This window comes from Scleropages formosus, chromosome 7, assembly GCF_900964775.1.
Source record: "Scleropages formosus chromosome 7, fSclFor1.1, whole genome shotgun sequence".
Taxonomy (NCBI): domain Eukaryota; kingdom Metazoa; phylum Chordata; class Actinopteri; order Osteoglossiformes; family Osteoglossidae; genus Scleropages; species Scleropages formosus.
The window spans coordinates 32,787,692-32,812,843 of NC_041812.1; the positions used below are offsets into that span (position 1 = coordinate 32,787,692).

Here is a 25,152-nt window from a genome sequence, read left to right on the forward strand (position 1 = left end):
TGGAATGTGTAATCTTGTTCATTTGTAATACTGTGTACAAAAAATTATTCCAGTTGTGGATGGTTTAGCAGCATGGTTTGTGGTGATGATACTGAGCATCCCAAATGGCCTCTGGAACTCCTTTGATTGGCCTGATGAGTAAACAGAAGTGTGTCACTGCTGCAGCAAACACTTTAGCACCTTTCTCTGAGAATTCTGGGAATTTTTTTCAGCATTGCTTCTATTTGCATGTCCTCACGCAGTATAGCACTGAAAACCAAACAAGACAGAAATGGTACTGTATCTTCCTGTTAAGAATTCAAATGGCTGTATCCATTAAGATTTCATCTTCAATTCCTGTATATCTTTGTGGCTTGGTTCCATAGCAACCATACTAACAGACAGACTTGGAGACCCCTTTGTATGTTGTGTAACAGCTGGGTGGAGTCTGTCATGTTGCTCTTGAGGGGGCAGAAAAACATCTGGAAGGGACACAGAGCCCCCTTTACACTGTCCAGAAGAGGTGTGTTAAAACCAGCTCCAAACTGGTTTTTTTCTGTCTATTGCTTGGTCACCCACAAAGCTTGCATGTTCCTGACTTCAGTGAAATATTTTCAGTAGGTACACAAGCACAGATGGAGGCCAAGATCCTTTTTCTGAAATGCAGTCAGCTATTTGTCATGGTAAAAGATCAAAGTGTCACAAACAGGCTGTGCACTTTGATCAGGGGGCATGTAATTTTTGAAAGAGGGCTTGTAGTTTGCTATCCTTTACTTGTGTGGCTGTCAGTGAGTTGAAATGCTTGCTGGGATCAGTACCCTTGAGGTGACATCTCTTGTGTGATGCTTATTTCCAGGTGTATTGCTCTGAATGGACACCTAAAGTGTTAGCCTATTATCATTCTGTGTGTGTGTGTGTGTGTGTGTGTGTGTGTGTGTGTGTGTGTGTGTGTGTGTGTCTTTGCTGTACATTTCTGTCTGCACCCTGATTTTATTTCAGTAAATCATGCTGCAGAACTGGTAAAAACAGTAAAGGACATTTGGTTTGACTCTAGTTTATAGTGGTACATTGAGATTCAAACCTTTTTCCATATAGATTATAGGCTTTACTACAGTTCTGACCTAGCTCCAAAGTAAGGGTTTAGATCTGCAGTGTTATCTTAACTGGGTGAGGCTTAAACACACAGAAATGCCAGATTGCTGTGAATTGACTTCCTATTGCTAGTTGAGAGAGATGTACCACTTCTGCAATTAGCATTTGTTGTTTGTACTATGCAAATAGGGTCTGAAAACTCACCTCTTCTGGACTCACTTCGCCCATGATCTCTCAAACTCGTGTATGGCGTAAATGTTAATGCACCATAACTGTAGCAGACCCACCCGAGTGATGGCCAAGACTTGACTGATGATGGTTTAGTTGATTTATTGAAACTAACTTGACAACCTCCACCAACGTAAGAGCTGGTGTAAAAAAAAAAAAAAAAAAAAAAAGAAAGCACAAATATTTAGCATTTAGCTTCCGTTCAGTTCTTCGGCAATATTATAATTATCAGAGTACGTTAAACACAGAGCCGTGACAAAACAAGTACAATTACATCAAAAAAAAAGGAGAAAACATTTACAACAATATACATGTACAAACCTTGTGCCTCTTCGAAGGGTTGCGAATCCTTAAACAAATTATTTAGTTCTTGCAGCACGCACCTAACCACAAGCTGGGCTAAGTTATATCTGCGCGCCAGTCGCATTAAACTAATTCGTCATATCTAAGCGCAGGGCTCTTGGGAATACAAGACCGTGTCAAAATAAAGCCCCCTTATAATGACCGTATGCTATTGCAATTATATGGCAAAATAAAAGTACAAATACAAAAGGAAAAATTTAGCAAAGGTATTCACAAAGGAAGACAAGTTTTAAACATCAACTGGGGTCCTTTACAATAACTTTTATGATTATGCCTAGATAAGCCTTTACACAGCCATGACTCATCTTAAAAATTCTTGGAAGGTGATCAGGAATAGTCTATTCTGAGTTTTATGCACCTACTTGTGCGATGAACATTGGTGCATAGTGTGCACTAGGACTGCTTTACATTTATTCACTTAGCAGATGCTTTTTTTTTGCTTCACATGTATACTTATTTACTTAGCAGATGCTTTTCTCCAAAGTGACTTACAATGGATACTGTGTAGTGTTACTAGCCCACACACCTTATTCACCATAGTGACTTACACTGGGTCACTCATCCATACATCAGTGAAACACTCTCTCTCTGTGTCACTCACACTCTATGGGTGGACCTGAGCAGCATGTCTTTGGACTGTGGGAGGAAACCAGAGCACCCGGAGGAAACCCACACAGACACGGGGAGAACATGCAAACTCCACACAGACTGAGCGGGGGATCGAACTCACGTTCTGTAGCACCACCCAGGCACTGTGAGAGAGCAGCGCTACTCACTGTGCCACCGTGCTGCTTTACTCCTATTTAGCTGATGTCCTTGACAAAGTCACTTAAATGCTAGATGGGCTATGCTAAGCTATTTGCAGTTATGTACATACTGTATCAGAGCATTGTAACACTGACTCTCAAAGTAATTTAGTCACAAATTTATCTGAAACACAGGCCTGGACTGTGGGAGGAAACCTGCATGAACACTGGAAGAACATGCAAACTCTCCAGACGGAACCAGGTTCAAACCAACATCCAACCACTGTGAATCGCAAGGGCTGCCTGCTCTTCTACCAGTGCAACTACTTCATGGAAAGATAGATTGTTAAAATACATGGCAAGAATTTAATGTTTAGATGTTGGGTTTGCAGTATTATGGTCGTGTCCCCACCATGGCTAAGTTGAAATTGGAGCCAGGTTTACAGAGTGCTCTCTCAGTGAACTCTAACCTTGAGGAAGAACAACATTTTGCATAAACCACATTGACCTCTCAGGGGTTGCTTTCCTGTGAGCCTCACAAGGCCATAAACCAGAAATCAGGTAAAAATTAGGTTCGGGTTAGTATTTGGTGAAGGTGTACAGGTCTCTGGATCTCTGTAGAAGCGCTTTAGGATTACCCTCATTGCAACGTTTGTGGAGATATTTATAGCTTTCCTTTTCTCCAAATCCTTGTATTCCAAATACAGGCAGTGACTGAAGCAGTTTTGCTGTATCCCAGATATCCTAAGCCGAATCATGCCAGAGGCTTGCGAAAGGAGATGAGTTCAGCAGCAAAGGGAAATGGCTTTGCTTTTGTGGCTGAAACATGCTCCATGTGGATATTTATTTTTGTAATACCTCCTGAGTGATATGTCATCTCGCTCTATCTGTTTCTTTCCAATCCAGAACTCTCTCTTCAGATGCAGTCGAAGGCTTTTTTTTTCTGTCTGTTCAAGCAGTCCACAGCAGACACGTGACAAAGCTTGTCTTGGAGCAGGACTCGGATTAGTTGTGAGTGAAGCAGCTTCTGTCTGCTGCAGAAAAGCAGGATAGCATTTGCCCCATGTCTTGATCCTGGCAACCTGCTCCTTGTCTCATTGTATTTATCTGGTGACCTGCTCTTTGCTTTAGCAGGAACGGCTTCAAACTTCAAAGGATATTGGTTGACAAGTAAACCTAATTTCAGACCTCAATGTTCATTTAAATAACTCTTCAGTACATCATTTTACGTTAATCTTGTGTTAAGTGATTCTGAAGGAGAGCATTCAGTTTTTGTCACTTTGCAGCTCATTCACAGGGTCTACAGCTATGAGCCTGAGTGACTATTTGTGGTCCCCTCTAAGCAGTCTGTGTATGACGGGCTAAAGAACTGCTGATGTTTGGTTTAGCATTGTGTGACTGTTGAAATTGGGTCTCAGAAAATGCTTAGAGGTGTACATCCACGAGTAAGTGTTTTGCGTAAATCGAATGCTTATTTCTGCTGTCTGCAAATCTCATTGCTTTGGAACAAAACATCTATCAAGCCATTCTCAATAACCACTTGTGCTGATGTAGGGTCTTGGTGGTCCAGAGCTTATCTTGGAAAGATGGGCTGTGAGGCAGGGTACTCCCTGAACAGGACATCAGTCCATCCCAGGACAGTCACTCATTCACATATGCACATACTGAGAGCAACAGGTTTAGAGTCGCTTGTTCACCTTCTATGAATAAATCTGGACTGTGGGAGGAAACCTGATTTTATGCAACTTTTGCCTCCCTTGATGCAATTCTCATCGGAATGTTAATGGAATATTACTGTCAAGACTAAATCTGTCAGTGTCCATGCATCTCCCAAGCCTCATCTAGCCCCATTTAGCTGGCAATAGGTTCTTGTCAAGTTAAATTAATGCAGTCTGCTTGTTGCTTTCTTAGATTGTAGCGGTGGGGAAAAGAGCTCACTCAGGCCTGTGAATGTCCATGGACGCGCACACACACACACACACACACACACACAAACACCCTGTTCTTGTATTGCAACAGATGAAGCTTTGTTGAATGCAATTAGTAAGATAGGCACCAGCAGAGCCCATGGTACAAATGAGAATTGTGTCAGGGCTGAGCCCATGAAATCTGCAGTTATGCGATGTAGCTCAGGGAGCAGGACCACATGCATGCTGCACCATGAACCCCAAAGATATCGAGGTCAGACGTAAACCGGAAAATCGTGTTGTCTGCTTTGTAGATTACCACATTGTCACAAAGTTGAATTTGTCCATCTGATGGCTTGTCATTGCATAGCTTTAATTTGATGGATTAATTTGCTAACAATTGATGGCAGTTTTTTGATGCTGCAAGTGTCAAACTTGAAAACTCTTAATTTTGATCTTACACTGCTGCTGTGATAAGGTTACCAAGTTGTTTACCACCAGCTTGTCACTGATGAAAGAGGGTGGTACTGACACTATAGAGGTCTGATCTGCTCCATCCATAACTTCTGTTTATCTCATGAAAGTGAGGTCATTGCTCAGAAATGTTATCTGTACATGGTGCCCTTATGTTGCATGAGAGTTGCGAGTTCATATCTGCATTTACGATTCCATTGTGTGCTCTGGGCTTCCCCCAGCAAACACTCCTACAGACAATTGTTCTGCAACTGAAAGCAACCTATTCATTTGCTTTCCCCTAATGATCCCATTAATTAGTCGTTGTGTTCCCCGTGGAAAGCCATTACTCTTCCTGCCAGCCCCCTGCTGATAGGGTGGGTAATGATGGGTGGGCTCTTCATTTCAGATTATGCTCTAGGTGCTGTGTTGGCCCTCATTGCCTGTGTTGCTCTGTCAGCAAATTGACGCTGCAAATCTCTGGCCCTGCAGGAGAGGAGTTGGTTTTCACCCATTAGGATGGCTTGTCTCCAGGGCAGCCTGGACAGAGTATGCCACTCTGACTCATGGCCTATAAATATAGATAGCTGTGTCATATAGTCTTGGTGTCAGTACAGTATTGTCATTTTCCCACAAAACTACTTGTGTACTTGAGTTCCCATAAGGCTATGTACTTATTCCCAGAATGCTCCACTGAACACAGCTGGTGAAGCGGGTTTTGAATCTGTCCCAGTTCTTTCTGGACAGTTGCTGGGAGTGCTATGTTACATCCCCTCATGCACAGGATTTCCTGCCTGATAGGTCTGTTGAGTAGCTAACACCAGGTGCTTCTTCTCCATTATTGTTATATAGAGAACTGAAGCCTGCTTTTTACCATTTTCGAAGAAGTCTGTTCCTCGTTGGGGGGGATGGGTTTTTTTTTTTTTTTTTGTAAGCTTGTGGGAGGGCTTGAGGCAACAGTGCTAAAAACAAGTAACATTGTAGTGTTGTTTCAGGACACCTTCTGAAACATTACATTAGTAGTTTACATTTATTCTTTTAACAGACTTCTCCAAAGCAACGTACATCTCATAGAAGATCCAGTGTGTGCATTATGTTAGCAGAAAGAGAGACTTAGATGCAGACACATGATTCTTAAGCGCAGTTTGATTCATACAGCGGTAAGAAACTATGTACATGAGTATTTGTATAAAACTTTATCCGAATAGCAACGATATCTTTTTAATTAAAAAAAAAAAAAAAAAAACATTTACGTTACAGGAGTAGTTGCGTGAAGGCTTATCCATTGTTTAACAGGCATGATCAAAGTTATAGTTCATTATATTAGTTCACTATAGTTGTTACAATCCTGAATCTGTCAAGAGTTGTACTAGATTGCTGTTGCACAACCACCTCAGTTTGAGGATCATGAAACTACACTTGGTTCATGGACCTTTGTTTGTCTTTACAGGTATTTGCGGACTATTACCACTTCCGGCATCGCACAGTGGTGAAGCGTTCTCTGTCAAGTCATCGGGAGACACATGTCCGGTTGCATAAGGAACCTCAGGTACAGTCATGGACTAGATAGCTGTGTTACCGTTCCAAAAGGTTGCTTACAGGCTCACAGATAAAAGTAGAAAACTTTCTTGAAGTAATGCAGGATCAAGGGAAAAATATTAATGAGGTCTTTTTTTTCACCATTTTTAAAATCAAAGTGTGTAGCCAAAGAAACTGACATGTTTTGAACTTCAGTTACTGTCAGTGTAGAGGACAGCTTGCTGGAGGTGTGTCTTGCGGTGCATGTAAGATTTGAAATATGTTCAATGGCGGCAAACTGAATTCTAGTTCAGTCCTAGAGCAAGGTTAAACTCACTGTCTGCCTCACCTCATGATGCTGTTAGCGTTGCCGTGGGTGCAGTTTCCTCCCAGTCTATCTTCCTTTCCTTTAGAATTCATCCAGTCCCAAAGTCTGGGTGACTTGACTGGAGCCTGTTGCCATACTGCTCCAATTCATAGAGTGACGTTTTATCATTAGACACAAAAAAAGATGCCAAGTTCTCCCCAGTGACCATTTTATAGGTTGGCCTTAATCTTGCTGTTTTATGTCCTGAATGTCATTGCTATGGTGTAGTAAATTGGTGAAGGACTTTGTTATTGCTTCACAGGATGTTACCAACTGCTGTCAGCCTTTGAGAATTCACAATGGAGGACAGTGGCTTTCTCAGATTACTGGCATCTGTCCCATCCCGAATGGAGTTTTTATCTGATAATCTCTGCTATTTCCACTCCCTTTGGAACATTCCCGGAAGCTGTTCCTCTGTGGAATGTTTTCCATATGTGTTCAGACTGGAATGTTATGTTCTTCTGCTTGTATTCATCATTTAATATGAAATCTATTTAATCTAAAAGTGTAAATTCTTTCTATTGATAACGTTATGATTGACCCACTGCTTTACGCTGTACATCTAAATTAAGGACACCATAATAAGACACATGTTAAGTGGAGGTCTACTAGATTTTTTTTTTTTTTTTTTTTTTTCTCAGCTGAGATGTGTAGTATTTGAATATATCAGATTCCACAGTCTTAAGTGTTGAGGGGGTAGACTCATTGGCCAGACAATGTGCTGGAGGTATTAGTCTTTAAATCACTGTGTTCCATCATCCCTGTGCTCTCTGCTGTCCCCTGTCCCATCTTCCAGCCTCTAATATCTGCAGGCCTTTGTTATGTTTTACCCCAGAGAAGCAATACACAGAGAGGCTGCTGGCATTCGGGTGAGGCTTGAGCTCTGTGCCCCTACAATCCCTGCATTAATGAGCCCCTTGCAATTATCGGGAATGGTTTGATTTTGTTTACAGCACTTTGGTAGGGAGATGATTATGTGCCAGGGAAGGGTGGCTGCTTACAGGGTACCCAGTGGCTGACTGATTGAGCCCAGCGGAGGCTCCCCTTTGGCAGCTGAGCCCACAGCAGGCTGCCAGGGAGATAATTGTATGTGTTGGAGATCAGAGGAGAGCCTGGCAAGCGGGTTTGACTAATGGAGCTGAGTCCTCCCTTCTCTTGCAGGAGGAAATTCAGGATAAGCCTAGTACATCTTCAGTTTGAAATCTAAGGTTTTTCTATGCTGCTTAGAATTCTGTGCATTTCCTTATTTTTTTCTCTTAAATATAAAATTGTTTATCATCCAGTCCCTGCCAGAGTAGTGATGTCTTAACATTACCCACAGTGTTGTTGTGTAAACGTAAAAATCATGCAGTAAGAAATTACGGATTAAAATACGGGTTTAATAAGATCACTGCATAAATGTTTTCAGCCTGATACAGGATACTCTGCATTCAGAAGATTTTACGGTAAAAACCTTTTTTTTTTTCTTTTTTTTTTTTTTTTTTTTTTTTAAAAGATACTGCCTAACGCTAAAATAATATGGACTCGTACTGTGATCCTACCTGTACAATGACATCAGTCGTCATCATCCCTGCCTAGGTGTTGTGGGCTGAGCAACAGGTGCTGAAACGGAGGGTGAAGAGGGACATTTACACCACTGAGCCTTCAGACCCCAAGTTCAACCAGCAATGGTACCTGGTGAGTGGTCCTTTTTCAGTAGAAAAGCAGTTTAGATTGTCAGTGAGTATGAACGCTGCTGGTGCCCATAAGTGATGACTCTTCTACAATGCACAGTAAGTATTATTTTACGGATGTTGTCTGAAATATGCCTGAAGATTTCAGTGAGATAGTGGTGTGTCAGTAAGGAAGAGCAGTATATATATTCCCCCCCCCCCCCCTCCTTCTGAATGCAAAGAAATTTATGGGTGTTCTTTCGATTAAAGGAAGTCATGCAAGACTGAATTTGGATCAGTTTTGTGTTTACACTTACATTTATTTTATTTTGCAGACCCTTTTCTCCAAAGTGACTTCCAATGAGATCTATGTAGTGTTATCAGTGTTATTTTATTTGTGGGCTAGTAACACTACATAGTATCCATTGTAAGTCGCTTTCGAGAAAAGGGTCTAAATGAATAAATGTAAATTGGCCCACACACCTTATTCACCAAAGTGACTTACAATGCTAGATACACAAATTACAATGGGTTTACTGTGACTTTCCTCTCAGAATAATACCACAAGCCCCAGTTTCTTGCAATATTAGGTAAGGTACATTATGAAGTGAGTAATGATATAAATATTTGGTCTATTAAGCAAAGTACTTGTTCCAAAACTTTATGATGTGTCAAAATCTAATCACTGGTTTTAATTGTGCATGGATTGGTAAATGGATGTTTTTTTTTTTTTTAGCGAGCCATAAGACACTTAGCTAGTAGCATATCTTTTGCAAAGATATTTTCTGAAAGGGGGGGGATTCTCTATTGACTCAAATACAGAATAAAGATTAGGTTATACTGTTAAATACCGAAGAGGAATACATGTTCTTTTAATGCTGTCAGGGCAAATTGCAACAGTTCTTGAAATGTTTTTCTAGGGTAATAAAGATGATAAATAATAGATGGATAGTAGATAATAAAACCGAACTTAATGGCTTGGGGGATTTTGCACCTATAATGCTAATTTGTTTTAAGGATGGGACTGCGCTGTAATCTGGTTAGGTGTGCGCTGGTGGACTCTTGCGTATACTCAGGCCAATGAGCGGCCATGCACTAAACCATGTCAAGTAGGACAAGTGTGTATGCTAGTCGAGTGAACATCCAGTGAGTCATTGTAGTTGCCCTGATTGATAGAGCTCAGTTGGACTAACAGGGCTGTAAGTGCTTTTTGGTTCATGGGCAAGTGGAGATATCAGCACAAAGAATAATCTGAGAAACCCACCGCCCCTTATAGCTGCACCATGGCCTTTAAAACGCCCCTTTTGTTTTTTAATGATAAAGAAATTAATGAGCTCTGTAAGATTCTTCTGTCATTAATATTAATGAAAGCAGCCTGGCCCTCTGTCACAGGGAAATTAGAGAGCAATCTGAGCAGTGTGAGAGAGATGAAAACCACTGTAGTTTATAAAAGCTGTAAAACTTTAAATTAATCCAGTTTAATAGTAATTCTGCTTTCTGGTTGAGATGATTAAAAATGAAATTCCAGAAAACCATCATCTTCTCTCTGTAGAGAAACAATTGTTAGAAGTGTTTGCTGAGTGAATTAAGAGTGGTTTTTGTTGTGTCCATAGCAGACACGTTTCATGTAGCAAAGGGCCGACCAAGTACATGCATAACTAGCTCAACCACCCACTGAAACAGGTGGCAAATAGGTCTGTTGGCCATCATTTCCCCTGAACTTGTTTAAAGGCTTTCTCAGCTCAGTGCAGAAGGCATGTTACTTTTATCAGAACTGGGGGCAGTCTGATAAAACATGAACAAGAACCGGTCCGGACATAATCAGCCCTATGCATCTTATTCAGTTTGATCAGCTGTGAAATACCTGAAATGTCACCACTTGCAAAGTGATAAATTCCATGCCTGCTATAACTCAGGCAATATAGAAGCACAGCAGGAAAATGGTGATTTATAGTCACGCCCTACCTCCCTAACGAGGATGCTCAGCAGATAGAATGCTGTTTGTGTGAATATGGTTTTCTACACACACATTAATACCATGTAGATGGGAAGTGCTGAGACCAAGGATTCTTAACAGGGATCCATGGACTCCTTGGAAGTCTGAAGTACAGAATTTACATTTATTCATTTAGCCAGATGCTTTTGTCCAAAGTGATGCACATCTCAGCAAAAGTACAATATATGCATTACATTGAGAGAGACATGGCTGCAGACGTGACTTGAGCAAACCTAGTTTACCACTTGCTGCACCGAGGTTCATCGTTCAAGTAGGTGCATAAAACACAGGATAGACAAATCCTGATACCCTCCTATCATTTTTTTTTTAATTATATTAAGATACACAAGCAAGCAAATACAATGCCGGAGTAGTGGCTGATAAAAGGCTTTATCTGGTGATGCTTATGGTTACGTTGCATGCTCACATCGTACATGAGCTGGAGAGATCTTGGGTGAAATGGGTCCGGAACAGGTGAGTTTTCAGACCCCCTTTGAATGTAGACAGTGTTTCTGCAGTTCTGAGTGAATTACTTTGAAAATAACACTGAATAAAAGTAAAAGCAATGTTTTGTGGAAGAAATTTTGCATATCATCCAACTGAATAAAAGGCATGAGAAAGGTTGGCTAGTGGTATCCTTTACTTTGGCCAAAGGGAGAGTCCCTCACTTGCAGCAGAGATTAGGGAGTCTCCCCGAATAACAAAACTCTTACAATTTATAACAAACTTAATGCATGTTCCATATATCACTTGTTCAGGGTATACATTTCATTGGCTACAAGTTATTTGCTTTCTGTTGGTTCTTTGCTCATTGCTACAAAACTTTTCCAAACAAATTTCCTTACCAACTAAACAATAAAGGTTTCCATATCAACTAGATTACAAATTCTTTGCATCTAGTTACCATTAACATTCAGTAGCAACACCCTGAGTCTTGTCTGCACATGGAAAATTAAATAATACAGCCAGATTTATAAAGTTTCAGACTTTTCCTCCACAGTTTCTATGATGTGAATCTACAATTATATGTGAAGGTAATCAGGTTTCAGTGCAATTTTTCTCCAAATATATTCATGGACATTTTTCTTGGAGGGGTCCTAAACTTTCATAGGGGTCAGTGTCCTGGAAATAGTTGAGAAGCTCTGGCTTAGATCCTGGCAAGGTCAGCCAAGTCCACTGCACAAAGTACCATCATCTTGGATTTTTATTCTGGTTTCACACAAGTGTCACTTGCCAAGCTCTGAAGAGGTTTTCCTTATCTTGGGGGGGGTCTTTTGGCTCACTCAGGCTTCACATTCATGTATTTCAAATGTGATTTAAAAAGAAAGTGATGTGAAATTCACTAAGACCACTATAATTGATTGTCAGTAATGGAGCAGTATAGTTACTAGTACTGTGAATTTTAATGTCTACTGTTGCTTTGGTGATTCTACTAAATGGCAATTTTGGTTTGTAGAGATCAGAATACTTCCGTAATTTCAGGCTATGAATGAAACTACCTGTGACCAAGTGAACTCGGGTGTGTTTTCTTGATATACATCTAGGTACAGAAACTGCTCTCAAGTGTAAAATGAACTGGTATCTTTATCACCATGCAAGTGTGCAAACAGCCTGAAATGGTGGAAAGAACATTTAGACAAATCTGACCTTTGTTTTCATTTTCAGTTCAACCCGAACCACCAGGACCTAAATGCAAGAGGCGCCTGGGAGCAGGGCTACACAGGAAGGGGTGTGGTGGTCTCCATCCTGGATGATGGAATTGAGAAGAACCACCCCGATCTGGTGCAGAATTACGTGAGTGTAGAAGGGCCCAGACACTTAAGGCAGACCATCCAAAAATAGGCCACACGTAATGAAAATAAGCGCTAAGATTTTTGCAGTCATTTTTTCTTTACTGTACAGTGCACCAAATAGCATTTGACAACACTAAAATGTTCATACTTTTTGTATTTTACATTTGCATTTATTAATTTAGCTGATGCTTTTTTTCCCTCTCAAAGTGTCTTAGTAATTTTATTGGAGTAATTTAGAGTAAGTATCTTCCTCAAGGGGGGTACTATAACTGGAGATGGGATTTAAACCTGTAATCTTTGGGTGCAAAGGCAGCAGCTCTAACCACTACTCTACCACCTGACCCCATTATATTTTGCACTGACTTCCTACACAAACTAAACTGGAAAGTTAATTTATGATATTTGCCAAAAAATATGAAGCTGTATCCTGCCGCTCTGCTATTGTCCAGTGTATATTCCTTTTTGTTGGCAGGACCCAGAGGCCAGTTACGATGTTAATGATGGTGACCCTGACCCACAGCCACGGTACACACAGCTCAACGACAACAGGTTGGACTGAAGGAGGGGGGATCAGATGCAGATGAGCAAGAACGGTTGTCTGTTCATCCCACCATAAGGGAAAATTGTTAGAGATACTTTTCATTGCAGGTCCCCTGACAAGGGGCTTTGGTTGGTACCAACTGCTGTGGGCTCAGTGGTGGGAGGACCTGTGATAACAGTGGTAGATTGGATCAAGAGCTATGGAGGTTTGACACCTACTTGTACAGCTGAAGAGCAGATTAATTCCTAGCTCCATCCGAACAATGGTTTTCTTAGTTTTATAGGATTCCATTTTTGTTGTAAATATTTCTGTGTTCCTCCAACTGTGAAGTGGAACAGATTTTGGTTGCTTTCACCACTTTTGCTAGGGTGTAAAAGAAAAGGAGGTCTGAGTTTGTGCTTTTTAAAAAATAAAAAATCCTTATGGGGGGGGAGTGCTGTGATCAGCCAGCCTCAGAAAACATGATTAAAGAAATTTTTCTCATGAAAAGAAATGTTACTGTCACCAGATCATTTGATGTTAAGAGATGATTAAAAATGCTTAACTGTGTAATGATGAATGTGGTTTGGGGCCAGTCAGATAGCTGCTTCTCACTGAATGATTGAAAAGACATAACCGGCTCATTCTCATTCAGAAAACTAATTTTGAATTTGCATCTGCATTACATTGTGCCATAATGTTTCAGAGAAGGCTGCAAGCTGACAAACGTCTCCTGATCCTCATTCTCCTCGTTATCTGGTGCTGCCTGTCCTTGCCTCCTACTACTGTCCATCAGGCTGTATGGGCTCTATACTGTTGGAAGCCAGCATATCATCTTCCTCTCTTCCTGGGTGAACCTGTTTTAACAAAGGCAGTCTTCTCCCCCTTATCTGCTGCGAGCTTTTTAACTAGTGTTTTTGTTCAGTAAAACTTGTCTTGACTACAGATGGAGAATGAATGGCATATGACACCTTTGCACTTTGAGAAACTCTCAGTAAACAGGCAGATGGCAGCCATGTTGAGTTAAGCACCCCATCAGCTGCCTGGTGCCAATTTTCTTTCTGGGTTATCTTATGTTGCTGAAGCAAATGAACAATCATTTTTCACTGTTGTGTGGTTTCTGTACAAGCACTAAGTTTTGCCAGATGTCAGGCCCATTTTAGTTGAGGACAGACTGCTGTTTCCAGTGCCCAGTTGTTGCCAGAATCGTGCTACGCTGAGTGACCAGTGGAAAAGAGACTTTGAATCGAGGGTACCACCTATACCTTGGACTCTCTTGCGCGTTCTTATTGCTCCGTTATCTGCAGAATACGGCTTTGGCAGCTCCCCCGCTCAGTTAAGAGGACATGGATTTAGAGACATTACTTGTCAGCATGGGAGTGGTAGATCCACTCCTAATCAAGGTCAGCTGTAGTTGCATAGCCTGAGAGATACCTGCACCTAGCCATGCAGCACTCTTAATTAGATTTCTTACCCATGGGGTTTTAGCCTTAGTTAGAGCAGCACAATTCCTGGTGGTTTCTGTAGCGAGATCAGGTGGCAACATGACTTTGAGGATCGCATTCATTAACTTACTGGTACACAGCCAGTAGGCTTGCTTGAATGTTACCGATTTGTGTTGGCCTGGGTTGTGTTGTTGTTTTCTTCAAGGCTCCTGCTTGGGGATAGATATTTGGATGTTAAAAGCACAATTAAAATCATTTGCTGTGCCCTGATGGCTCATTTGTGGCCTTTGTTCTAGTATTTATCCCTGATAGACCCTGGGACATTTTCTATTTTGGTTACTGGCATCATAAGGCTTAAGCTGCTTGCACAGTCAAACAGTGTCAACATTTCACTTTGTTCTGACCCAAACGAGCATAAGGACACGGGGAGGTTCCCTTGGGCTGGCAAAGCCTTGCAGATGGGAAATTTCAGCATTGACATATAGTTAGTGACTGTTGGTCGTAAGAATAGCTGGGGGTACGCTTGCTTGTTTGACACACCATTGTAGGTTTGTTCTCGCAGGCATCTTGGTGAGTCTCCCATGATATTGTTGCAGAGGCCAGCAGCACCCTGGTCCAGCGGTGCTCAATCAGAGCTCTGGAATGTTGGCAACTGACACAGACAAGCGCGAGCTGGCCCAATCCCCACAGGCTGCCAACGACCCAGTTCAGTCATTATTTGCTCAATTGGCCCAATTGTATAACTTAATCTGCTGGTGATACAGAGCTGGCTGCTATAGACCCTCCTGGACTGAGCTAGTGGGGAGGAAGTGGGCTTGTGCCCCTCTATTGGTTCCTAATCCAGCTCTTGATTAGCAAGAGTTCAGAGGCTCTTTGATCCTTCTGGTGGCTGGTCCGAGCCTCTACAGCTTGGGGCTTTGCCAGCTGGCCCAGAGGCCACGTAGGGCAGAGCTGATCTGGAGCTACTGGCAAAAAGCTGTATTTGCTTTGCCAGGCTCCCTCAGGGACAAGGCAGTGTAATGTTTTCTCAGGGCCAGTTTGAGCTGGGGTCCGGGCAGGGGTACTTCCAGACCACCCTTGCTCATGCTGCACACAAGCAGGGTCACAGGACTTGCTTCTCACTTTTTTTTTTTTTAAACTTATGTGCAAAATAATTATTTTTTGGTTAAACCATACACTTTATTGAAAATAACCAAATTCCATAAGGACACTTCATAACCAAAATATTTTCAGCTACATCTGCTTGAGTCATTTCTCCACATCAAGGTTGAAGGGAGTGAGAGCCCTGGTCATTGTATTCCATTTGATTTCTGCTCTTGAACTCTCAAGGGTCAATCATGTTTTACTCCAGCCTAGTTGCTCTATCAGGATGTGTCTTTTAGTAATATTATCTGAAGTGAATTACATGGCTGTGCATCAACATATGAAGGGGAACATAACATGAATTTATTTCTCTTTTTAGCCTGGTATATACAGTATTCTCTAGCATGTAGTGGATGAGAGCATAATGTGAGGGAGCAAGCCACTTAGGTCATCTACACATCTCATTGCAGGCACGGGACTCGCTGCGCTGGGGAGGTGGCTGCAGTTGCCAACAATGGAATCTGTGGAGTTGGCGTGGCCTACAATGCCAGGATTGGAGGTGAGTGTGGGACTCTAGTGGCAAGCTGACTAGAACTGTTTCATATACAGCGCATCTCAGAGAGCACAAGTGGCACAAAGAGCTAATTGACTCTAAGCTCAGTGCAAGTATATAAATTTCTTGCTTTTTTCCTGTAATATCACAGAAATCTTGTGATAAGATTTCTCCTAATCCTCTGTGCTTCTGGCAGCAGTTCCGTCCTCACAGAATGGAGGAATCATACTATAAAGCAAAAGGCTGTGGGTACCGATTTTATTTTGGGAGACAAAAGTCATATGAATGGAGATCCTGTTGAGAAAGGTGAAAGTTAACTTTTTTTGCACTCATTCTCAAACTATGCTGTGGTTCACAGTGTGGTTTCCAAAAAGTTTGGAAGTATTTTGCTTTGTTTAGCTTTTCCCCTTAGGAGAGCAATAGAGAGTAATTTGACCTACCACACTTCAAAGGAGAAGGAAAGTTTATGAAGATGTCTGCTGTCGATTTCTCAACTTCGCTTTTCAGACTGGAGGAGCTGCATGAAACACAGATCTGATGTGAAGACTGCACTAAAGCAGTAAAACATTGATCCTGAAATGACAGATGGAACTCAAAAATGCAATTGACATTCTAAGTCCTTGCCAGATGTCTGCTTGGAACAGTCTTCAAGCGTGAATCTGCTTAACTTCCCATGGCATATAAGGGGGAGAGTCTACAAAGTCCTGCCATGGATGAATGTCCCCCCCAGAGCAGTTTGTAGGGGAAATGTGAATGCATTCCTGTGTTTATCTGAAATCAGTTGAAGAGTTCTGCTCTTTTACTGCTGGTTTCTGTGGCTCATTTGTGCCTCAAAATCACTGTGGACACATGGAATCATGGTGAAACTCATTTTGCCATTTGACTGGACTACTTGTTAAAGCCCATTCCATGCCTGCACCTTAGGAGGTCCAACAGGAGGCAGCAAAAGACTATGGCTGGTTGTCATTTTTACTCATTCCAATTAGTTTGTACGTGAGCATGACAAAGAGTCTATTTGAGGTGATATTTTGACACCAGGCAACCTAATTAGCAGTCATTGTCTGCTGTGTGTTTATAGTAATCAGTTTGTTGTGCAACTTGATGAGTTTTGGAAATAAAATATTTTAGCAAGGCATTTGGGAGAAAAAAGAAATGTGTGTTTTTTGTGCAACACCTCAAATGACTTCCCATAATTACAGTAGCAATAATTGCACTGTGGCTAGACACCTTACATCTCAGCCAGATATGCTCTTTCCTGCTCTCTGTCTCAGGTGTGCGCATGCTGGACGGGGAGGTGACTGATGTAGTGGAGGCCCAATCACTCAGCCTGAACCCACAGCACATCGACATCTACAGTGCCAGCTGGGGCCCAGAGGATGATGGGAAGACTGTGGATGGACCTGCCAAGTTGGCTAAGGATGCCTTTCTGCGTGGGGTCACAGAGGTGTGTCCCTCTGAGCTGGCCATTGTCAAACATAGATGCACAAATAATCTCTGTGCAGAAATTTGGTATGTTTAATTTGTAGTTAACATATAGGCAGAGCTTTAAAGGCCTACAAGGAGTACAAATAAGTTCTAACTCCATAAACATGTTGGTGTCTTTGAACTCTTCCATAAATATCAAAGCAGAACATCAAATCTGCTCTTAATGCCCACATAGAGCTCCAAGAGCTGTACTGCTGGAGCAAACAGCAGGGAGGAATCGTGTGGAGAAAAGCATTTTTGGAGAGAGCTCCAGATTCATAATAGCTGAATGATATTTTTGAATCTCTTTTGTTTTGTGCTTGACCGCCTCCACTGGCTGTCAGCTGGAGCTCTAGCTGAGCAGGTCTGGTGTGTCCCTGCTCAGAGTATGTTAACGAGTGGGGTTTATGGTTGGTGTCCTTGGACAAGAAGCACTCACAGAGGGCTGCAGTCTTCCTGTTGTGCCACATGAGTGACGGCTCCAAGAAAGGAATGTGCACCAGCAGGGTCTTCTGTCTTCTTTCGACATGCCTCAGGTCACTTGTTGGTGTTGTTGCCAGTATATTTCGTTACAAAGTTAAACAGGCTTTTGTGTTAAAGGTCCTTTTCATATACCTTCCTATACAAGTGCTTTTATAAAGCAAGTACAATAATAGCTGTTACATTTTAAAGATGTATTTCTCCTTTGTGGGACTTGATCCAGGGGAAGAGGCTGGCAGGGACCCAGCAGGAGAAAGGCACCTTGTGCCTGCCAGCTCCTGCTTAATTCCCCACATGAATGAGTGGAACATTAATTCAGTGCCATAATTTAAGTGTGAATCTCTGTTGTGCTGCTGTCACAAAGCAGAATTCTCTCCTATTTGATTGTATGAGATAATGGCAGCAAATTAAGATTTATGGGCTGAGGTCAAGTGATGGTGTACAGGGGAATGGATAATAAAAACAAACTTCTGGAAAAAAGTCTGCTGTTAAGTTGTCCAACAGTTGCTATGAACACGATATCTCCAGCTTGCGTAAAGTGAATTGAGGTTCCTCAGGTCGTGTGCTGTCATGCTGGCAATTGAGAGCTTCATTGTATCAATTGATTCTAATTTCAATAAGTTATGCGTCTTTTCCTATAATTACTTGCGCTGGCTGTTTGTGGACTGTTGGAAAGCCTGCTCATATACAGTCCCCCTAGGATAAGTTTTGAAGAAAGCAGGAGTGTAATCTGTTCGTTTGTAGGCTGGAGAGTTTTTGTGTTGTAGGTGGACATGTGGAAGGGTAAATGAGCACATGTGATTAAGCATTTATAACCCTATTGAGTATAGCTATCGGGTGTCAGAACTCAATACTAGTACTGTTACTGGAACTTTACGATCTTGTTCTTTATGTAATAAATTAGTTTCACCTCTATTAGCATGCTTTGTGTTTGCAGTAGATTCAATTCAATTTGCAAGTGCTTCCTGATTTACGATGGTGTTACATTCCGCAAAACCCATCTTAAGTTGGAAAATATCGTAAGTTGAAAATACATTTAATACACACCTCTGCCTGACAGACTGGAAGATGCAGATCGCTGCCGCTGCCCAGCATCGCACATGGCTTGCCCGGGAAAAATTCAAAATTCTAAGTACGGTTTCTACTGAATGTTTATGGCCAGCTCACCATCGTACAGTTGAAAAATTGTAAGTTTCACCATCGTAAATCCAGGACCACCTGTACACTAAATACTGTCCATGCAGTTATTAAAGCTATAAGTATACCTACTGGCCATGGTGGAAAGGAACAAAAATCTCCCAGCTGAAAGTTGAGTGTGGGGACCTCTTTGCGTCAAAATGTCAGTGGCTACCCTGCCCTCCTGGGCCTTCTAGATTAAAAAGACTTGTGAATTTACAACTAATAACAACATTGTACATGAGCATTAACTTGATGTCCCAGTTCACTTAAGCATGTCTTGTTCATCATTGCAGATGGGCATCAGTTTCAGTCAGCATGGGGTGCTGGTATTCACGGCCAACCGGCCTCTTCAGGATTTACCGTAGATCTGGGCCATATCTAATTCACATAGATGTCATGCTTTTTGGTGATATCTAGCAACACAGGATTATTTTGCATAATCAGCATAGATCTTAATACAAGAAAGGCTAAGAGAGGTAGGCCATGGGGAATTGAAGAATAGAAACGAATTGCCCTTGATGCTGACTTATATAATGGTTAAATAACTTTGTTCGTTTGTCTTTTTTTTTTTTTTTTTTTTTTTTTTTTTTTTTTTTTTAAAAATATATTTAAAAAAAAAAAAAAGACAAACGAACAGTTAAGGGAACCCACTGGATTTGGGTTTGGTTGTGCATGACATAGCCCATGTGTCCATGCCTCTGCCCTTAGGGTCGTGGAGGGAAGGGCTCCATCTTTGTGTGGGCATCGGGCAACGGTGGCCGGGAGAAGGACAGCTGCAATTGTGATGGCTACACCAATAGCATCTACACTCTGTCCATCAGCAGCAGCACGCAGAGTGGCAATGTGCCTTGGTATAGTGAGGCCTGCTCCTCCACCCTTGCCACTACCTACAGCAGCGGGAACCTCAACGAGAAGCAGATTGTGAGTGTTTCCAACTGGCAGCAATCATGACAGGTGGCCTGTAATTAATCATTTCTGCTCCCCTACTTCCCCCTGTAAGTTGGTAAACCCAGGTTTTGTTACAGATGGAAAAAGTTAGAAGAGCTCAGAAAGCAAGCACCTGGGACTCAAACCCACAGGCCTTTTGTGTGGAGGCAGATGCTATAGTCCTCACAGTAGTTGTCTTCAGACTTTGTTGTCAGGCAGTATTCTGACAGCACAACACGGACTTACCTTTGGCATTGTGTGGGCAGGGGAGGCTGAGCTGTCTAGGTGTAGGGTACAGCACATCCTTCAGTCTGCTTCAGAGATCTAAGTGGTTTCTTTTTAGTGCTTCAGCTCCTTATAGCAGTGGACTGGAATTATGACAAAGGGTGTGTGGAGCTATCAGGGGCTTTATGTGGTCAGATCTGTATAACTAAATTGGTTTTAAGACATGCTCAGAGTAAAATTCCATTAGCTTTAAAAAGCTTCAGGCAGTTAAACCTTTTTATATTTTCAGTTGTACTCAGTTTAAAATGTGTTTAAATAATGTTTCAGAGTGCTGTGGTCTCCATGAATGTTATGATTAGCTGCCTGATTTCTTCTGATTGCAGGGAGCCCAGGTTTCTGCCCCCCCCCAACTTGCTGATCCATTATTTTGTCACACACAGCTCTCACTGTGATCCTGCAGTTTCTATCTTCAGGTTTCTAATGCAGCAGTTGCTTTTTTCCTGTTCTCTTGCTCTTTCCCTGCCCTCCGAAGGTCACTACAGACCTCAGGCAGAAGTGCACCGACTCCCACACAGGGACCTCAGCTTCTGCACCCCTGGCAGCAGGGATCATTGCTCTTGCCTTGGAGGCCAAGTGAGTTCAGGGCAAGACCTGGAATGGCCTTACTCATGCTCATGTACAAACCCCCTTCTGGAAGAACATGGGGATCCATGTTACTTGCTTTGTTCTCCAAGTTTTAGTGTAGTGTCCTTGAATACATGCACTATGGAAACCAGCTACTATAAAGAGTTTATTTTGTTAGACTCCAAAATAAGTGCAAGCTGCAACATTGGTTTTTATTACATCATTGACTTCACTGCATCACTGCACTGCTTGGAGTTTGCTATCTGAATTTGTCATGGGGCTTTTGTCTTTCTAACTCTTGTTTTGATCCTGCAGTAACAACTTGACCTGGAGGGATATGCAGCATCTCGTCATTAGGAGTGCACGCCCTGCCCACCTCACCACTAGCGACTGGAGGACCAATGGTGTTGGGCGCAGAGGTATCAATGGCTCAGATGATTGGTTTGCTTCTTCCAGCCCTGGGGTACTGTCTTGGCTAGGGTCGTGTGATATTGTCTTGCTAAACATTTATTGGCTAAATGATTTAGTAAACCTGCAACCTGACACAATTAAGTACTATGTACTGGTAAAATATCAAGGGAGGGATGCTGCACTGGAATTGTACCCTGAAACAGTGCTGCTTTGTGTCTCTGCCAGTAAGCCACTCATATGGATATGGCCTTCTGGATGCTGGGGCCATGGTGGTGCTAGCCCGCAACTGGACTAATGTGGGGCCCCAGGTGACATGTGTGCAGTCCCTGTTGTTGGAGCCCAGGTAAGGGGACCCACAAGGTGCCCTGGACAGCCATGAGGAGAGCTTTGTAGAGTAGTAAAGTCATGATAAAGTGCTGTGTTGTCCTGCAGAAACATTGGGAACCATCTGCTGGTCACCAAGAGTGTGGATGCTTGTGCAGGGAGGTCCAACTACGTGAGCTCGCTGGAGCATGTCCAAGCTCGCCTCACCTTGTCCTACAACCGCAGGGGAAACTTAGCCATCCACTTGATTAGCCCAATGGGCACCCGCTCCACATTGTTGGCCCCCAGGTATACAAGACCATATATGCATAATATGTTTGTTTATTTTTACTGTTTTAATGGTTACTATGCTGTTTTGTTCATGGTGACTGAGGATTTCGTAATGATTTAAACAAGTAGATGTATCAGTAAAGTAACTTGAACTTAAGGGCTTTGTCAAAGGTACAACTTACTTGTTGACCTCTGCCCATCCCACAGGCCTCATGACTATTCCTCAGAGGGCTTCAATGACTGGGCTTTCATGACCACGCACTCATGGGATGAGGACCCCCGTGGAGACTGGATCCTGGAGATTGAGAATGTTGCCGGGACCAGTGACTATGGTAATTGCTGGGGGAAATACTGAACAAATGTTTTTAACTGCCCAGTAGAACAAAAATTTTTGTTCTATTTTGAACTCAAATTAATACAAATGTATATTTGAAAACTAATTAGTCTTTAAAAGGGAAAAGTGTTTGTGAACCTTTAGTATTGCAGACAAGTCAGGCATTACATTTTTACCTGGTTGTGAATGTATGCTACAATATGCAGTGTGTAGTGTCTTATTTGGTGTATGTGGTCTAGTACACATTATTGTACTAATGCGTACAATAGAGAATTATCCCTGTGTGTTGAAAAGTAGACTGACATTTTAGTGCTGATGAGTTTCCATTGTATAGTATAGACTTATGGCACTTCTCTTCTCTTCAGGGACCTTGACCCAATTCACTCTTGTGCTATATGGAACCAATTCATATGGAATCAACCCAGATGGCTATGACTTTGGCCAGGCTTCAAATGGCAGCTGCAAGACATTTGATATCCAGCAGATTTGTATTGGTAAGTATGGTGTTAAAGGGGTGCTGTTCATTCACTCGGTCCTTGCTTTGGATGTCTCTGGATGATGTCTTCCCATAAGTACTCTCTAAGATTTATTAATGTGGGGCAATTTCAGACCATGCTGATTAGTTTTGTCTTGCCTCCCCAAATGCACCATTGTTCTCTGCCATGATAATTTTGAGATACTTTTTTGAGTTATGGTACAGTCTTCATCTTCTGTTCATCTCTCCACAGAGTGCAGTGCTGGCTTCTTCCTCTTCCAGCAGGGTTGTGTGAGGACCTGCCCCCCTGGCTTCACCCCAGCCTCCCAGCCAGTGAACTCCTCCCTCCACAACTGGGTGGAGCTCTGGTCCGTCCAGGCCTGCCTCCCATGTCACACCGCCTGCCTGACATGTGCGGGGCTCAGCTCTTCCGATTGCTTGTCCTGTCCTCCTCACAGCCACCTGGACCCCAGGTCAAGTACTTGCCTACACCAGAATCAAATCGAGCGCGAGTCCCCAGACAGCACCTTCAGCAGGACCGGAGCTGAGGACCCAAGTCCGCAGCTGTCCTCTGGCCTCCCGGTCACTATGGCGGTGCTCAGCTGTGCCTTCATTGTTGCTACCTTTGTAGCAGTCTTTGTGTTGCTGCAGCTGAACTCTGGCAGCGCCCCCTGTGGTGGGCAGAACAAACTGCACAGGCTGGAGTGTGGCATCGGTACAGCCGGACGATTGGGTGTTGGCCGAGGAAGGGTGGTGTCCTACAGGGGCGTCCCCACGGTGTGGGGGGAGGATGGAGCAAACTCTGAGTCAGAGAATGAGGAGTTTGACATTCACAATGAAAGGACTGCCTTCATCAAAACACAGAGCACTCTTTAACCTTCCTTTTAGTTCTGTGTACTCTGGCTCTGCCTTTTTTGAGTCCCTCTTTGAGCTCCTCTCCTGGTGTCTGTCTTCCTACTCGTTACCTGATGCTGGATTAGGAGGAACAGGCACGCACAGTCAGATACAATGACTGTGAACAAGTCCCATTTAGATTGGGTTTTATTTGCTGTTCTCACATTAATAACATAATACATACTACGCAGTTGGGTAGCTTGTAAGGCTGTTTGCATATCTTCAGACTGGAAGGTTTGTGAAATTCTTGGCAGTGTGTGAAATAATGGGTGAAGAAATAAACTTTTCAAGAGGTGAAATGGTTCTGTTCAGTTATGTTTTTTCACCATTTGTTTTTCTGTGAATGTTATTCAGCAACTTAAGTTTTGTGACACTAACATTTTTAATGATGGTGGCTGTCTTGGTGCATGTTCTCAGTTGAAAGAGTAGTGTTTTGACATCTGTCATGCTCTGCTCTGCCCTCTGGTGGCACAATTATGAAGTTCTGTTGCAAGAATTTCAGTGTCTGCCAAGTTACATCTTTGCAAAGTAGACCTCTGTGTTATCCACATTCCCTGGTACAGGTTTAGTAGACGGTGTACAGTTATAATGTGAGTATCAGTGCTTCTTTTCTAAATGCTTTGAATTCATGCTGGATTCTCAAAGCTGCTGATGGAAGGGGGGATAGGACACCTCAGTCAAAAATGATTTGGTATATCTACTAGACCTGTTTTTGTCGCAACACAGTAACTCCACTTTCCATTCAGTGATTCCCCCCTGCTCCTCTTTCCTTCCTTCCCCCATTTGGATGGGGATAATTCTCTAGTAGAAGCTGTTCTTTTAGGTGTCTCCCCATGTGATGATATTGGGACGGGGGCTCATTATTCAGGCATGAGGCCTATTTTCCTTGTTGTTTAATTTGGAGATGAATGTATATTCTGTGGCTATGCTTTGGCTTTCAGCAGTCATGCTTGGCATCCATAAGAAGACATGAAAATGATCACAAAGCCAATGTGTTTATTCACCCTGTCCTTGCTAATGTCTTTGGCAAGACTGTAACACACATTTCATATATTTGCCAGTGACTGATTATATTCTTGACACTACACTTAAGTTTTTGTATATGAAACTGTTCAGGAGACTTTCTATTCATATCTATTGTAAACTTTTTAAATGTTAATATGTATTATTTTGCTATTTACGTTATTTTTTTATTGAGAAGAGACTTTCATTCTCCCTGTATTTAAAGCAGACTCTATTGCAGGCAGCTCTATTCAGAGAGCTGGTGCCCCAACAAGAGTTCACCTCAGTGCCCTGGTTGTGAAGAGCAATTCAGGGGTGGTATAAGTGTTGAGAACCCCTGAGGTTTGTGGTGTCAGAAACAACAAGCTGCCCTCTCTGGTTTCATTTTGTCCCATTAGACAGTGTTGAATAAAACCAAAGGGCTGAATCTGAGTGCGTGTACGTGTGTTTGTATTTAAATCCCCGTGGAGCTCTCGCCAACCCATGCTTAAGTCGTGAGGAGCATTCATGCAGACCCTGACCAAGGGCAGCCAGTGAGGTTGTGCAGATGTTAATGACTGCTTGGAATGGAAATCAGGCCAGTTTTTGTACAACACAAATTGTGCAGTCATTTTTTAAATTGATTTTTATTTTGCTTGTTTTCGCTATTTAATGGATGGCAACATATTGATTTAATAGATTCTTCATAAAATAAAAATCTATGCAAACAACAGTTTTCTCAGTTTTTTTGTGGCCACGATGCTGCCTACATCCTGTTTGACCTACATGCATGGTGTTCTTCCTGCTGGAGAGAGCTTTTAAAGTGATCTTTGATTTCTAAGGGCCGCATGCAGACGAAACCTTTTCTC

The 25,152-nt window shown here is 42.4% G+C and overlaps 1 protein-coding gene across 3 annotated transcripts in view; it reads left to right on the plus strand.

The window, feature by feature from the left end:
• furinb (furin (paired basic amino acid cleaving enzyme) b) overlaps positions 1-25,006 on the plus strand; it is a 36,251-nt gene extending 11,245 nt beyond the window's left edge. For all 3 annotated transcript variants that reach the window (XM_018765070.2, XM_018765068.2, XM_018765069.2), the window contains exons 3-16: positions 6,219-6,317; positions 8,232-8,330; positions 11,967-12,095; positions 12,567-12,643; positions 15,613-15,701; positions 16,967-17,139; positions 19,527-19,739; positions 20,503-20,603; positions 20,910-21,013; positions 21,231-21,348; positions 21,438-21,617; positions 21,807-21,931; positions 22,299-22,427; positions 22,662-25,006. In XM_018765070.2, the coding sequence (XP_018620586.1) occupies positions 6,219-6,317; positions 8,232-8,330; positions 11,967-12,095; positions 12,567-12,643; positions 15,613-15,701; positions 16,967-17,139; positions 19,527-19,739; positions 20,503-20,603; positions 20,910-21,013; positions 21,231-21,348; positions 21,438-21,617; positions 21,807-21,931; positions 22,299-22,427; positions 22,662-23,284 (2,259 nt within the window). In that variant the 3' untranslated portion in view covers positions 23,285-25,006. The remainder of the gene's footprint in view (positions 1-6,218; positions 6,318-8,231; positions 8,331-11,966; positions 12,096-12,566; positions 12,644-15,612; positions 15,702-16,966; positions 17,140-19,526; positions 19,740-20,502; positions 20,604-20,909; positions 21,014-21,230; positions 21,349-21,437; positions 21,618-21,806; positions 21,932-22,298; positions 22,428-22,661) is intronic.
• Positions 25,007-25,152: the final 146 nt, after the last annotated feature.